At 33.7% G+C, this 16,745-nt stretch overlaps 1 protein-coding gene across 1 annotated transcript in view; it reads left to right on the top strand.

The window, feature by feature from the left end:
• Positions 1-16,745, top strand: part of LOC144447870 (C-1-tetrahydrofolate synthase, cytoplasmic-like) — a 91,747-nt gene that overhangs the window by 15,932 nt on the left and 59,070 nt on the right. Inside the window, exons 7-9 of the mRNA XM_078137996.1 lie at positions 3,199-3,335; positions 14,503-14,614; positions 15,621-15,790. Coding sequence (XP_077994122.1) covers positions 3,199-3,335; positions 14,503-14,614; positions 15,621-15,790 — 419 coding nt within the window. The remainder of the gene's footprint in view (positions 1-3,198; positions 3,336-14,502; positions 14,615-15,620; positions 15,791-16,745) is intronic.

The following is a 16,745-nucleotide window of genomic DNA, read 5'->3' as shown; positions in this document are numbered from 1 at the left end:
ATCTATGGTATGTAAACTATACTATTACATATTAATTTATGGTATGTAAACTATACTACTACATATTAATCTATGGTATATAAACTATACTATTACATATTAATCTATGTAAACTATACTACTACATATTAATCTATGGTATATAAACTACTGTTACATATTAATCTATGGTATGTAAACTATACTGTTACATATTAATCTATGGTATGTAGACTATACTGTTACATATTAATCTATGGTATGTAAATTATACTATTACATATTAATCTATGGTATGTAAATTATACTATTACATATTAATCTATGGTATGTAAACTACTGTTACATATTAATCTATGGTATGTAAATTATACTGTTACATATTAATCTATGGTATGTAAATTATACTACTACATATTAATCTATGGTATGTAAATTATACTGTTACATATTAATCTATGGTATGTAAACTATACTGTTACATATTAATCTATGGTATGTAAACTATACTATTACATATTAATCTATGGTATGTAAACTATACTATTACGTATTAATCTATGGTATGTAAACTATACTGTTACATATTAATCTATGGTATGTAAACTATACTGTTACATATTAATCTATGGTATGTAAACTACTGTTACATATTAATCTATGGTATATAAACTACTATTACATATTAATCTATGGTATGTAAACTATACTGTTACATATTAATCTATGGTATGTAAATTATACTATTACATATTAATCTATGGTATGTAAATTATACTGTTACATATTAATCTATGGTATGTAAACTATACTGTTACATAGTAATCTATGGTATGTAAACTACTATTACATATTAATCTATGGTATGTAAACTATACTGTTACATATTAATCTATGGTATGTAAATTATACTGTTACATATTAATCTATGGTATGTAAACTATACTACTACATATTAATCTATGGTATGTAAACTATACTATTACATATTAATCTATGGTATGTAAACTATACTATTACATATTAATCTATGGTATGTAAACTATACTGTTACATATTAGTTTATGGTATATAAACTATACTATTACATGTTAATCTATGGTATGTAAACTATACTATTACATATTAATCTATGGTATGTAAACTACTATTACATATTAATCTATGGTATGTAAACTATACTGTTACATATTAATCTATGGTATGTAAATTATACTGTTACATATTAATCTATGGTATGTAAACTATACTACTACATATTAATCTATGGTATGTAAACTATACTATTACATATTAATCTATGGTATGTAAACTATACTATTACATATTAATCTATGGTATGTAAACTATACTGTTACATATTAGTTTATGGTATATAAACTATACTATTACATGTTAATCTATGGTATGTAAACTATACTATTACATATTAATCTATGGTATGTAAACTATACTATTACATATTAATCCATGGTATGTAAATTATACTATTACATATTATTCTATGGTATGTAAACTATACTATTACATATTAATCTATGGTATGTAAACTATACTGTTACATATTAATTTATGGTATATAAACTATACTATTACATATTAATCTATGGTATGTAAACTATACTGTTACATATTAATCTATGGTATGTAAACTATACTATTACATATTAATCTATGGTATGTAAACTATACTGTTACATATTAATTTATGGTATATAAACTATACTGTTACATATTAATCTATGGTATGTAAACTATACTATTACGTATTAATCTATGGTATGTAAACTACTGTTACATATTAATTTATGGTATATAAACTATACTATTAGTATTACATATTAATCTATGGTATATAAACTATACTGTTACATATTAATTTATGGTATGTAAACTATACTATTACATATTAATCTATGGTATGTAAACTATACTGTTACATATTAATCTATGGTATGTAAACTATACTATTACATATTAATCTATGGTATGTAAACTATACTGTTACATATTAATCTATGGTATGTACACTATACTATTACATATTAATCTATGGTATGTAAACTATACTATTACATATTAATCTATGGTATGTAAACTATACTGTTACATATTAATCTATGGTATGTAAACTATACTATTACATATTAATCTATGGTATGTAAACTATACTGTTACATATTAATTTATGGTATATAAACTATACTATTACATATTAATCTATGGTATGTAAACTATACTGTTACATATTAATTTATGGTATATAAACTATACTATTACATATTAATCTATGGTATGTAAACTATACTGTTACATATTAATTTATGGTATATAAACTATACTATTACATATTAATCTATGGTATGTAAACTATACTATTACATATTAATCTATGGTATGTAAACTATACTGTTACATATTAATTTATGGTATATAAACTATACTATTACATATTAATCTATGGTATGTAAACTATACTATTACATATTAATCTATGGTATGTAAACTACTATTACATATTAATCTATGGTATGTAAACTATACTGTTACATATTAATTTATGGTATATAAACTATACTATTACATATTAATCTATGGTATGTAAACTATACTATTACATATTAATCTATGGTATGTAAACTATACTGTTACATATTAATTTATGGTATATAAACTATACTATTACATATTAATCTATGGTATGTAAACTATACTATTACATATTAATCTATGGTATGTAAACTACTATTACATATTAATCTATGGTATGTAAACTATACTGTTACATATTAATCTATGGTATATAAACTATACTATTACATATTAATCTATGGTATGTAAACTATACTATTACATATTAATCTATGGTATGTAAACTATACTGTTACATATTAATTTATAGTATATAAACTATACTATTACATATTAATCTATGGTATGTAAACTATACTATTACATATTAATCTATGGTATGTAAACTACTATTACATATTAATCTATGGTATGTAAACTATACTGTTACATATTAATCTATGGTATATAAACTACTGTTACATATTAATCTATGGTATGTAAACTATACTATTACATATTAATCTATGGTATGTAAACTACTATTACATATTAATCTATGGTATGTAAACTATACTATTATTACATCTTAATCTTAGCGATAGAGCTACATTTTGGTATCACCACTGACTTGAGTTTCATCAACAGGTGTTGATGTTGACGGCAAGGATGCAGTGGTTATTGGCCGTAGTAAGATAGTTGGTGCCCCAATGTCAGATCTGTTACTATGGAACCATGCTACAGTTACTACATGTCATAGTCACACCAAAAATATAGCTGATGTGGTAAGTTGTCTTTAGAGAGGTCATGTCAAGTAAAATGATTGTAGAAATATTGAATTCATTTTTGTAAAAATAATGTTTAAGTTATAACATTGTTGACTTACTTTATCCATGAAATTGTATTTCAAAATGATAGATTCTTCTTTCAATTTATTGAGAGAAGTATATGGGAGGAGGGACATCTTTTTGATAAGGATATGAGAGGAGTGACGTGTTTTTGATAAGTTTGCGAAATTAACGCCGGTCCTTTGCTCCGAGACCAACAGATTTCCGTTCGGACTGACAGTTTTTCAGAATTACAACAACTTATCGGTCCTTATGACCAATAAACCATATTCTTAAATGGCGGCCGAGATCTTGCACAATGCGAGAGTTGTGCGTGATCTACTGCTTGGGGGACATACTTTTTGCATTAGTTTATCAACAATGGGCAATAGTATAGTGTCTGACGAACGATCAAAACCCAGCGTAACATTTAAAACTCTCAAAAGATGGAAGGCATCAGAACTCAAAAGCTATTTAAAAGACCATGGCCTGCCAACATCTGGAAGAAAAGATGATTTGATTGAGCGAATTTGCCTGCATGAAGGCATAAGGAGCCGTACCAAATGTAATTCCTTCGTTTAGGGGAGGGGTCGATTGTTTTTTTTTTTTGACACATAAATGTACCCTGTCGCAATGAACGTAAAAAGAGGCAACACTAATGTTGCAATTTTCGTTGTCATTGTTGTGTCTACCTGGAAAATTACTGCACTGGTTCATACGGACACAACACAGTGCACTCAACGTGTCACGCATGCTCCCATGTCTAAAAACTCACTGTCACACATGTCTAGCCATAGTTCTCTTCAACATGTTCGGATTTTTTTTACAAAAAACAAAAATCATAGTCGGAGACAATACGGCACCACGGTAGGTTTTCAGTGAGCACAGGTCCTTTTTTGAAAGAAAATGAAACCGCTTTGTCTCTGTGTGGATGGTAATGAAAATCAAAAGAAAATGAAATAAAGCGAGTATATATTTTCAAGTAGGACAGTTATCTTGACAAAACTTTCTGCTTTATATAGACGACTTCCCTAGATTTTGAAAGGTTAAAGATTGTACTGTGACGACACTTGCAACATCTGAACTATTAAACTAAAGGGAAGAGACAGAGGGGGAACTTAGCGTTCAATACTGAAGTAGCCATGGAAAATCTTACTTTCATATTTTTTCTTAAGGTAGGAGGTGTCAAATTCGAATTACGTCAATGACACAACTTTTGGCGCAGACTGAAACTCACGCTCTTGTCAACATTCGAACGCGAAACAAACCCGGAAGTGAAGTGAAGTGTTAAATGTTTTTCAAGCACTGTATGTACTCTTGGAGATTTAGGGGGTGAATGGAAGGTAATCTCGTATAATTGAGTTTCAGAAGTCCTTGCGAAGAAAATTAGCTTTACTACCATGCATGATTTAAAGAGGAGCTGTTTTATAAATTTTAGACTTGAACAAAAACATTATTCAAATGTACGTAAACAATCAACTCTCAGGTACCATATAGAAGCAAAACATAAAAAACTACGCAAAGTTTTTCAAAAACTTCCCTCGCACACTGAAGATGTATTGCGAAGCAAATTTGCCATTTTATTAGCACGACTGAACTGAGGTTCAGTAGTGCTATAGGGATCGCCCGGCGTCTGTCTGTCTGTCTGTCTGTCTGTCTGTCTGTCTGTGTGTGTGTGTGTGTGTGTGTGTGTGTAAACAACTTAAAGTCAACCGATTGCCACAATATTTGGTGGGTCCATTACCTTGGGTGTCTAGTTGGGAAATTGTTCAAATCAAAATGATCCCATCACAGGTGTGTGATTTGGGTCAAAAAATGTGATTTTTGGTCAAAAAACTTAAACTCACAAACTACTGGGCAGATTGGTGCAAAATTTGGTGGGAACATTCTTAAGGGGGTGTAAAGTAAGATTTGTTCATGACGTGATGATTCCATCAGTGATATGCAAATTAGGGCTAAAAATGTGTCTCTTTGGTTGAAAATCTATAATTCCAAAACCACTGAGCAGATTGGGCTGAAATTTAATGGAAATGTATTTAGGGATGTATGGACGAAGATATGTTACGCATACCATGATTCCATTAGTGATATGGAATTAAGGTGTAAAAATGTGAATTTTGGTCAAAAACTTATATCTCAAAAAGTACTAAGTGAATGAGTTTGAAACTTGGTGAGATGTTTCTAGAAGTGTTATTCTATATCATTGCTTTTCCTCAAAAATCTTCAACTCTGAAATTACCCAGTAGATTGAGCTTAACTTTGTTGAGAATGTGTAGATTTGTCCTCATTAATAGCTGACACAGTGAGAACAGTACATTGTTAATTAACTATAATGTTTACTTTACTATTTCCTCTGGTGGTAAAGCCTGTAGCATGGCCAGTTTGGTTTATGACTGGATTATGTAATATGTTGTAAGACAGCTGTTTCATCACCTACCCATATAAACTGAATGTAGCTTGTGTTTAAAATATTACAATAAGACAACCAAGAAAGTTAAACATGTTACATTGGTATGACTTGGTTCCAAATTGATTAAAAAAAATAAAGAAGTACAAAACCTTGTAGACACATCCCTTTAAAGTTTGATTAGGATGTTGCTATACTTGTCTTGTACACTTCCAACATAGGATGGCTGGATTATGATGATGGAAATTAGGTATGAAAATTTTGTTTTGGTTACAACTTTAAATCTTCAAAAAATTATATATCTATCATTGCCCTGAACATGAAGTTGTGCGGCAACACAATATTTGCGCTATTTTTAGTTGAAACATCATTAGCATTTTATATGTTTTCCGTCGTTACTTTCTTAGTAATCAGTGGTCACATCGCGTCGGTGAAGAAACTTCAGTCCCTGAACGCCAGTAAAATTGATCATGCAACCACGATGACATCGTCATTTACCGGCCTTAAAAACACCATATAACAAATTGATAACAGTACTCTTTTGTAAAAGGCTTCCAAAACTTATTCTGCTCTCCCACGATGGTGTGCACTTGTTTGGTTTCGCTAGGGGTCTAGTAGTCCTGCTTGCATACGGCATAAGTCGTCCCTTCCAAGCGTGCACAGTCTGCAAGCAGGACTAGAGTTTCCGACACATGTATTCATTCCCGATAGAACCCCCAGACATTATACATCCCTGTATCGGTATAATAACATCCTGCCAATGAATTTTAATGAATATAGTATGTTTTTCCGATGTATTCGACCAAAAAAAGATTTATTTTTTTATGTCTCGTCAACTATACTGGTAGTCACACTGATTCGCCTGAGTCGAGTGTTTATAGTAAAGCATACAGTTCAAATTGCAACAAATTATACAAGTTTTACTATAAACACTATTTACATTGTCTCCCCATAAAAGAAGTATCCATGGTAACATTACTATAAAGTTTCAATGAGGGGTTCTACATGTACAATGTATTTTTGTACCCAAAATCAATAAATACATCTAGTAGCATACATTGTAGCTTTTGGTTCCTCACAGTGCAGTGCCACATATGCAGAGCTAGAGGTACATATACTGGATGCCGAGTTGAGTGGATCAACAGCTAATGATATAGTATTATTTATAGTTCAATTTGATGAGTTATTTCCTATTTTTCATAGTGACCACACTCAGCAATAAACACTAGCAATTTCATTATATGCAATCAACATTTAACTGTTTCAACAATGGAGATATAAGGTGTGAGATCAATATATATTTCAATGTAGGATGAAAATCTAAATTCTTTTACTTTTGGGGTATTTTTTTTAGTTGTCTAGCTAGCTCTCATCCTACAGAAACGATTGTACTTTTAATGGGTCTGTTTGTATCCCTAAACATGCAATTATTTCTTTTAAAGAATTTCCCCAAATTGAGAAATGGAACTACAGTAAAACTCCAATTATCCGAACTCAAGGGGGGACATCGATTTTGTTCGGATATGCGGACAGTTCGGATATGGGGCGTGACGTTTTGAAACCATACAATGTACATCCATGTCTACACCAAAACCCACATGCACACAACATACACACCTCACACGATCAATAAAATTAGAAATAGCCACAAAGTTTTAAAATGAAATAAAGTTTATTACTGTACATGTACATCGACGAAGAAAATAAAGCAAAAATATTGGAAATGTGACATAAAGGGTTCGCATATCGTCGTTACAGCACACAAATGTTCGTAGCAGAGTTCAATGAGGTCAGCTGCGTATCAAAAGTCTGTTCGATTTAACTTGTTGAAATGTTCACACACAGATTACAGTACACTCACCATTTCCCCACCTTCTGAAAGAAAGACTTGAGGGAACGCTGCTTCTTGTTGTTGTATCTTTTCTGTACAACTTTCTTGTGTAATGATCGCACCAACAACAATTGCGTGGGTTCGATATCAGCTTGAGCTTCCATCCACAGTAAACACTTGGAAAACATGTCTAAGTTGTCATCTTTTGCAGTTTTCATTATCTTGCGCTGAAGCCCCTTGTCTGTGTCCATTTAGCTGCAAAGTCCTGCAATTTTGCCTTTGTCTTCTTGATATCTGTGATCGTTGACTTGTCTACTCCGTACTCGGTGGCTAACCTTGTGGCTGTCTCTCCTCGTTCTAGTCGGTTGATGATTGACAGTTTGGTGTCGAGGTCAAGTACAGTGCGCTTGCGTTTTGACATGATGACATAGGCTTATGGGATATAGTATTGTAGAATCGGTGAGAAGAGCAGTTTCGTAGAGTTGTGTTCAATCAGTGTTTGGTTTTCGAGTGAGCATTTTTCGCAAAATCGCCTGAATTTATAGTGTGTGTTGAAAAGAAATTTCACAGCTTGGGTTCGTAACTGGTGGCCATCGTGAGAGTATTTGTCGTTCCGACATGAAAGGACACCTACATTTTATGTTGTGATGACTTTGCCGCCGATCAGCGGCTTTTCTGCGGAACGTTTCATTTTTATCATTTTTCTTGCAATCAATTGTTCTAACTTACATGAAAAAGACCTTTCAGATCAAGTTGTTATTCACACTTTAATTCACACTTCGGCCCACATGTCGATCTGACCATTCATGTACACTTAGTCACTTCACACTCTGTATTGTTTTGAAGTAAATTAGACACTGGAATTGAATTGTAACAATTGTATGTATGTTAACTCATGTATAAAGGAAACACACAAGATAAGCCGACGAAAGACAAAAGACAGCAGGCAATGCGTTGTTACAGTGATCACAGAATCGCCCGTGTTTGCGTGGTGATGAAAACAATGGGTCGAAGGAACAATAGAAAATTTTGGGAGACATGACAGCGGTTCGGATGACCGAACAATTCGGATAATCGGAGTTCGGATAATTGGAGTTTTACTGTATTTTTCCTAACTACTTACTGGCTTTGTATTCATAGCATTACTACATATTGATTTGATTGCATGTACATTTTCAATTTTGGCCAATTAAGTTGGGGGGGGGGGGGGGGGGGGGGTTTAACTAAAAGTTTTTAGCTGTTTATCCTACAGTGAACTATTGACCTAGCCCCTAATGTGTTGATTTACCATTCATAATTTTGTACTGACAAACATCCCTTAGTGCCTATGTGTCCCAATATTTTGCATTTTAATGTGAATTTTGCCCCAAAATGTTGAAATTTGGATGGGGTGGGGGTGGGGTTATAATTTTGAATGTTATGACCACTTTGGTTTTTTGGTAAATAAATAAACTCTGCACATGAATAGTTCAGTCGATTTATCATACATATGTATTGGTAAAAATATCCCTTGGTGCCTGTGTGTTCCAATTTTGTACAATTTCATGTGATTTTTAGCCAAAATGTTGAAATTTTGAAGGGGTGGGGGGTTACAATTGTGAATATTATGAGCGCTTTGGCGTTTGGAGAAAGAAATAAACTCCATATATGATTAGTTCAGTACATTTAGCATACATATGAACTGATAGATATATCCCTTGGTGCCTGTGTGTTCCAATATTGTACAATTTCATGCGATTTTTGTTCCAAAATGTTGAATTTTTGATGGGGTTGGGGGGTCACATTTTTTACTGGCATTTTCAAGTTAGCATATACACAATGATTTTTGTTGCCTATTTATGAAGGGGTATTGGTACATTATACATAGATGCAAAGTCAAACAAGCTCATTTTAATTTTTGTCAAAATTCAACCAAATTTCATAAGAATTAAGATATTTCTGTCGAAAATGTCAAAGTTTAGATGGGATGTGGGGTGACAATTTCAGTTCTAGAATTTAAACGGACGTGGTGACCCCATATGTTTTTGCCATTGATAAGTAGCTGGAATAATACAATGTACACATACACAGACTTTTATCCATTTTTGCTATTTTCTTATGTTTTTCTTTAAAAATAGTAAACCAGCTGGGGATAAAATAACATAATATTTTATGAAATAATGAATATAAATTTAAAAAAATATGTCTGGACCTACTTACTATACATTGCACCTAAATACATAAGTGTGTTTGGTGTTCTGGGGATAATTTTTAACTGTCAAAAATCATGTTGTAGTTAATTGTTGTAAATCTACTTATTTTGACCCAAAAATATATATACTACATACAAGAAACAGTCATTATCCTGAAAACAAAGGTGGTGACATAGTATTTTCTCTGCATTTTTTACATATTCAGATATCAATGTTTAAGTATGCAAAGTATAAGAAAAATCTATCAACTTTTTTGAATTTGACAACCTCCCCCCTTAAAAGAAGCAAATCATAGACATAACAACTTAAATTGAAAACCATAGATATCGATTTTCGAGCACATGTACGATGAATGATGACCTTACGTCACCCGTACCCATACTTATCAACATGTAAACTAGCATCATATTCTTTCACTGTAACAACAACAACAACAACAACAACAACAACAACAACAACAACAACTACTACTACTACTACTACTACTACTACTACTACTACTACTGCTACTGCTACTACTAGTAGTAGTAGTAGTAGTAGTAGTACCGTAGTAGTATACTATTATGTAGATCAATGATGTGATTCGTTTTTTGACACCCGAATATGAACATATCCTGTTGGATGTCCTAAATGTACATACATACATATAGATTTAATTTGTAATGCATGTCTGGAGTGGGACCTTATTTAATTCAGGCATATATTGACTGACTGATATTTTTCAAAAATAATCAAATGTATTTTTGCGATGTCATTCCGACAGTTTTATTCATTTAAATATTTTTGTGTAGTGTGACCTAGACGAAAATTCGAACATTCCTATTCCAAACTAGAAAAGAATACATTTTCTCATACCTAATCAGCACACAAAACCCAACCCTTTCCAGCACATCATTTATGGCTGAATCGACCTATAAACTTTATGTTTGTGTAACTGTTAATGAAAACAAGGCTGTCGTGTCGCTGGATTTCTGTGTGATTGACCTGTTAAGGCTGTAAGTACCACGACCTTGGAACACATATATAGTAATAGACTTGACACAGTGACACATTACGTCCACCCATTTGGTTGAAACTAAGTCATTTGTCATCTAGTAATTAGTATTCAGTTCTTATCCTAAATCGCACAGATCTGTTTGTGGTGTTAGACTTCATAAGGCTGAGCAGCGAAGATGGCGATGCAAATTCGCATCTACGGGGAGGTTTTCGATTTGAAAGTGATACCTGTGTCGGCTGGTTAAATGCTCGACACGAAATCCACTTGTTGAAGAAAATACATTATGGTGAAACCAGACAGGAGGACGCTATTTTCACAAGCATAGAACGTTTTGAAGATGGAAAACTTATGAAAAATATTATTAAACCAGTATTCTGACCTCGTTTATTATACCCATCGAACTTTCTACTATGATGAATTTGTGGGTCTACGTTCGCTAAGGATGGGAAAGCTACATTAGCTGTTGACACAGACAATGAATCCTACTTTGGATTATGTGATTCAGAATTTAGTGAATCGTACAGTGAGGAAGGAGAGGACTGTGATCTCTTAGAGATTGCAGATAATGTAGTTTTAATGATTCATTCACCCATGTTATCTACAATCTATGGATCTGTATTTCTATGAATACATTCAGTCTCAGACCACTATAGTCTATAGGAACAGATTATGCGAGAATGAATATTCATAGTCTCTGGGTTCATAGTTACAAATGAAAATCTCTAATCACAGAGTAAAAAATTACTTGGTTGCGAATCAAAAATTTGCTTCCAAGTAATTTTTTGACTCTGAGTGGAAAGTTTCAATTGTAAGAACAGATTGATGAAATAAAAGTGGATAGTAAACAATTTGTTGTACTCTCTTTTACTTTAGTATATCAAAAGATATGTTGTATCATATCAAAGTTCAAAATCATTTGATCTGTAAGTGTGTGTGTGTGTGTGTGTGTGTGTGTGTGTGTGTGTGTGTGTGTGTGAGAGGGTTGGCACGGTCCTGGAAAACCCTGGAATTTCAACCCTCCCTGGAAAACCCTGGAAAAATGTTCCCTACCCCTGGAAAACCCTGGAAAATGATCATTATCGATTAATATTGATGATCGACATATCTGCTTGAGCCACCCATTCATATGATTCACTACACTGAGTCTCGTAAATGTGAAATGGCGAAAATATATTCAAAGTTTGCCACCACGGTGAATCATGCTGATTATACCCAGACAGTCAACTGATCGTTCCACGAGACACTTTGCCCACAGACTGTGCCTATGCGTAGTTGAATGGGTGCCAACCACGATTAGAAATTGTTACAAGTTTGGCGGACTAGTCAATATACTACAAGCTCACGAATGGCACTTTAAATACTAGTGCAGTTGAATTTCTGGGTTGTGGAAGTATGGTTTTGACTTCTATGTCGTCTATAAATGGGTATTTGTTTTACATGTTCTAAAAGAATAAACTACTTTTTTATGTTTGTCAGTACAGTACAAGAACATTCCTAAATGGTCAAGTTGAGTTGAGAAATCGCGATGTTCCGCAATACATAAACATCGAGACGCAAGGGATGAACGTATTCAATTATTCATAGTGCAAATTTTTGTTACGTAAATGATGTTTTTATTCAGAATTTTGAAGAAAAAATTATTTTGGTGTCCTCTAAATCTAGTCACATCAAACCGTACAATAATGAGAACAAACACTAGTTTTTAATTTTATTTTTTTTCTGGATATGTCTGAATTAGACTGACGGCTGCTGTGACTCAAATCTTACATGACCAATGCATCAGCTAGTCTATCTGCTAGACCTCGAATGTTCTTCTGATACAATACGACACACGACCGAACATCGCTATCGAGGATGGAACATCCAAGGTCTAGCAAATGTCATCAGGATATAAATAACTGCCAATCAGAGAACCGCATTAGCGACAAGCACAAACAGAGGACAATAGCTAATTTTTCATGCATATTCATCTGAAGGAGGGGCTTGTAAAAATAACCACCAATGCGTTAACTGAAATGTGTGAATGACAATGTCTACACACTCATCAAACTCACAATTACCATAAACCGATAAGACATAGTAATGACATAAGTGTGTTTGTCAACACCTGCATGCAGAGATTGAATATATTATAGTATATATATGCATACATGTCCCAACCCATTGCTTAATGTAATCTCAATGGAATGTCCGGTCTGAAAATGACATTTGCTAGACTGTTCGGGCAAGCCCTCACTGCATACTTCGTTCGCTTATAGTATCGAAAGAAAGCCCGAACGTCTAGCAGCAAGACTATGCATCAGCTTGACAAAACGACTACTTGGGAGATAAGATAGAGGTTTTTCCATTAATTTTAGCATGTAAACGTGGTTTTGAAACCAACGTCTTGCTTAGTGTCGATTGTCTTTAAAATGTTTTGTGACATATTATGGGAACCCTTGTTAATTTCTACTCGTCCACATCAGACAAATAGATGTCATTCAAAAAATATACTTTGGTGCTCAACACCCCTGGAAAATGGCCAAAATCAATATGAATACCCCCCCCTGGAAAACTGATGAAAAAAACCTGGAAAGTCCTGGAATTTTGTTTTGCTTTAAGTGTATGAACCCTGGTGTGTGTGTGTGTGTCTGTGTGTCTGTGTGTCTGTGTGTCTGTGTGTCTGTGTGTCTCTCTGTGTGTGTGTGCCTGTGTGTCTGTGTCTGTTTCCATCAGTAATATGCAAATTAGGACTAATGTGTCTTTTTGGTAAACACTCTTCCAAAACTAGTGAGCAGATTGGGCTGAAATTTAATGGGTATACATCTTTGGATGTATAGATGAAGAAATATTAAGCATATAATGATTTCATCCATGATATGCAAATTAGATGTAAAATTTGAAATTTGGTGAGATTTTGCTAGAAGTGATATATTGCAGATTTTGTACAAAACATTTTGATATGATTGGCCCTAGCAACCATGATCACACCCTTAGCAACAACCAAATGCTGGTAAATTTTGCTAAAATAACATCATCTGGTAGGTGCGTAAACATTCAAAATGTGTGTGCAAATGTGCCTAGCAACAAGACCATGCCCATAGCAACAGCCAAATAATCACGTATATTGCAAAGATAACGGATTAATAGACAAATGAATAAACATTCAAAATGTGTATGCAAATGTGCCTAGCAACAAGACCATGCCTATAGCAATAGCCAAATGATCACGTATATTGGAAAGATAACAACAGAGATTAATAGACATGAATAAATATTCAAAAAATGTATGTAAATGTGCCTAGGAACGTGACCACGCCCATAGCAACAGTCAAATGATCAAGTATATTGCAAAGATAACAACTGGGCTGGATAGTCAACTGGATAATCATTCAGCAAATGAACACCTATACCTAGTATGGATCAGCAGGTGGATAAAGAATTTTAAAAACTATACAGTTGTGCTACAACTCCATTGGCGCTATTTTTAAAAACTAGCTGCTTGGAAAGAATCCAAGTTCAGTAATATGATTACTGGTAATTGAATAATCTATTTGTCTGAGAGTGAGCATCTACTGATTTTATATGCTACTAATGTACAATGGGTTCTGCATGGATGAGGAAATTTTGCTACACTGTAAACTATTTATTTTCCAAAACAGAATTTGACCATACGAACTTAACCAATTTGTTAACAATATGACTACTGCCCTCTACAGACCTCCAAAGCAGACATCTTGATAGTGGCAGCTGGTAAACCATTGTGGGTGAAGAAAAATTGGGTGAAACCTGGAGCTGTGGTCATTGACTGTGGTATTGGCTTTGTACCAGGTAAGAAAGAAGCAGTAAATATGGAATATGTGTATTGTTCTTAAACCATGTTTGAATTTCTTCAGTGATCTTATGCCAGTAGTAGCAGTAGTAGTGGTGGTGGTTGTAGTAATAGTAGTGGTGGTAGTAGTAGTGGTGGTGGTAGTAGTAGTAGTAGTAGTAATAGTAGTAGTAGTGGTGGTGGTTGTGGTAGTAGTAATAGTAGTGGTGGTGGTAGTAGTAGTAGTAGCAGCAGTAGTGGTGGTGGTGGTGGTTGTGGTAGTAGTAATAGTAGTGGTGGTAGTAGTAGTAGTAGCAGTAGTGGTGGTGGTTGTGGTAGTAGTAATAGTAGTGGTGGTGGTAGTAGTAGTAGTAGTAGTAGTTGTAGTAGTAGCAGTAGTGGTGGTGGTTTTGGTAGTAGTAATGGTGGTGGTGGTGGTGGTGGTGGTAGTAGTAGTAGTAGTAGCAGTAGTGGTGGTGGTTGTGGTAGTAGTAGTAGTTGTAGTAGTAGTAGTAGTAGTAGTGGTGGTGGTAGTAGTGGTGGTAGTAGTGGTAGTGGTGGTGGTGGTGGTAGTAGTAGTAGTATTATTAGTATTGGTGGTGGTGGTAGTAGTAGTAGTCGTCTTAGTAGTAGTAGTTAAGTAATAGTAGTAGTAGTGGTGGTGGAGTAGTAGTGGTGGTAGTAGTAGTAGTAGTAGTAGTAATGATAGTAGTAGTTAAGTAATAGTAGTAGTAGTAGTAGTGGTGGTAGTAGTAGTAGTATTAGTAGTGGTGGTTATAGTAGTAGTACTGGTGGTGTAGTGGTGGTGGTGGTGGTGGCAAAAACGGACTCAAAAACTATTGGACAGATTGGTGTGAAATTTGGTGGGAATGTTCTTTGGGGTTAGTAGATTAAGATGTGTTCATGATATGATTATGCCAGTAATATGCAAATTAGGGCTAAAATGTGTCTTTTTGGTCAAGAATCTGTAATTCCAAAAGTAGTGAGCAGTGATTTCGTAATCAATTGAAATTTGCCTGATTACAGATACTACAAAGAAGAGTGGACAGCGTATGGTAGGAGATGTTGATTTTCCTGAAGTGAAAGAAGTCGCATCTCACATCACTCCAGTACCTGGTGGTGTAGGACCAATGACAGTAGCCATGTTACTACAAAACACCTACGATAGTGCAAGACGAGCCTTAGACAGACAACAGGTTAGTAGACCAAAACCAAACAGTCTTCCTCTTCATACCACCCAGCGATTCCTACACTGGGCTCGGCGACTCAAGTTCTGAGCAATACCTGGAACATTATGCTACTAGGTTGTTTGTTTACAATATTCTATGCATTTTGAAGTGTGTGTTAGGTTACAGAATATTCAGACTTGTTTATAAGTGCATTTTTGAAAGTTTTATTCTTGAAGTAGAGTGTCGTAATGTGTGAACATTTTGTGCCTGACCCATATGTCTTCCTGAATTTTTGAGTACTAAATTTGAACACACTGCTGTGTTGTGATGAGCTTTATATTTGGATGCATGTAGTGCTTGAGAGACTGCTTCTACTTCTTAGATTTGTGTCAAGCCTTGTAAAATATATGAATTCTCAAACTATAGATTTAATCAGCCCTTAAACTTGTAGTTTTATCAATAATGAAATATTTATCTGTAGTGTGCAACTATTTCATAGTGGTGCTCAAAAGTACTGATATGGTAATGTTCTACGCCAATTCAGTATTCACAGTCTTTGAACAATCCAAAAAGAGATGAAATTTTACAGATAGTTAGAATCAAGTTATTATAATCTTTATAGCAGCTATATTTCATATAGTGTGAACTCCGTACCTTGTATTTTGTGAATTTCTGATACTGCAAGTGATTGGTCAGTTTACTTATATGCATCTGATTATTATGGCTGTTTGCACATTTCTTTGAAGGCCGCCTGCCTACTGAATCAAGGTGTGAAATGCAGAAAATTCTCCATGCATCTTTTTTGAAAATTTTCAAGCTTGAGTAAAAAATATGTGAAATATAATACATGTATGTATAATACTTGGTTGTATTGAGTCAATGTCAGCCCTATGACTATAATACATTATGTATGTTTAATGTTTTGAGTCAATGTCAGCCCTATGACTATAATACATTATGTATGTATAATGTTTGGTTGTAT

This window comes from Glandiceps talaboti, chromosome 2, assembly GCF_964340395.1.
Source record: "Glandiceps talaboti chromosome 2, keGlaTala1.1, whole genome shotgun sequence".
NCBI lineage: Eukaryota > Metazoa > Hemichordata > Enteropneusta > Spengelidae > Glandiceps > Glandiceps talaboti.
Note: the sequence above shows the minus strand (reverse complement) of the source record. Positions and strands in the feature narration are given on the sequence as shown.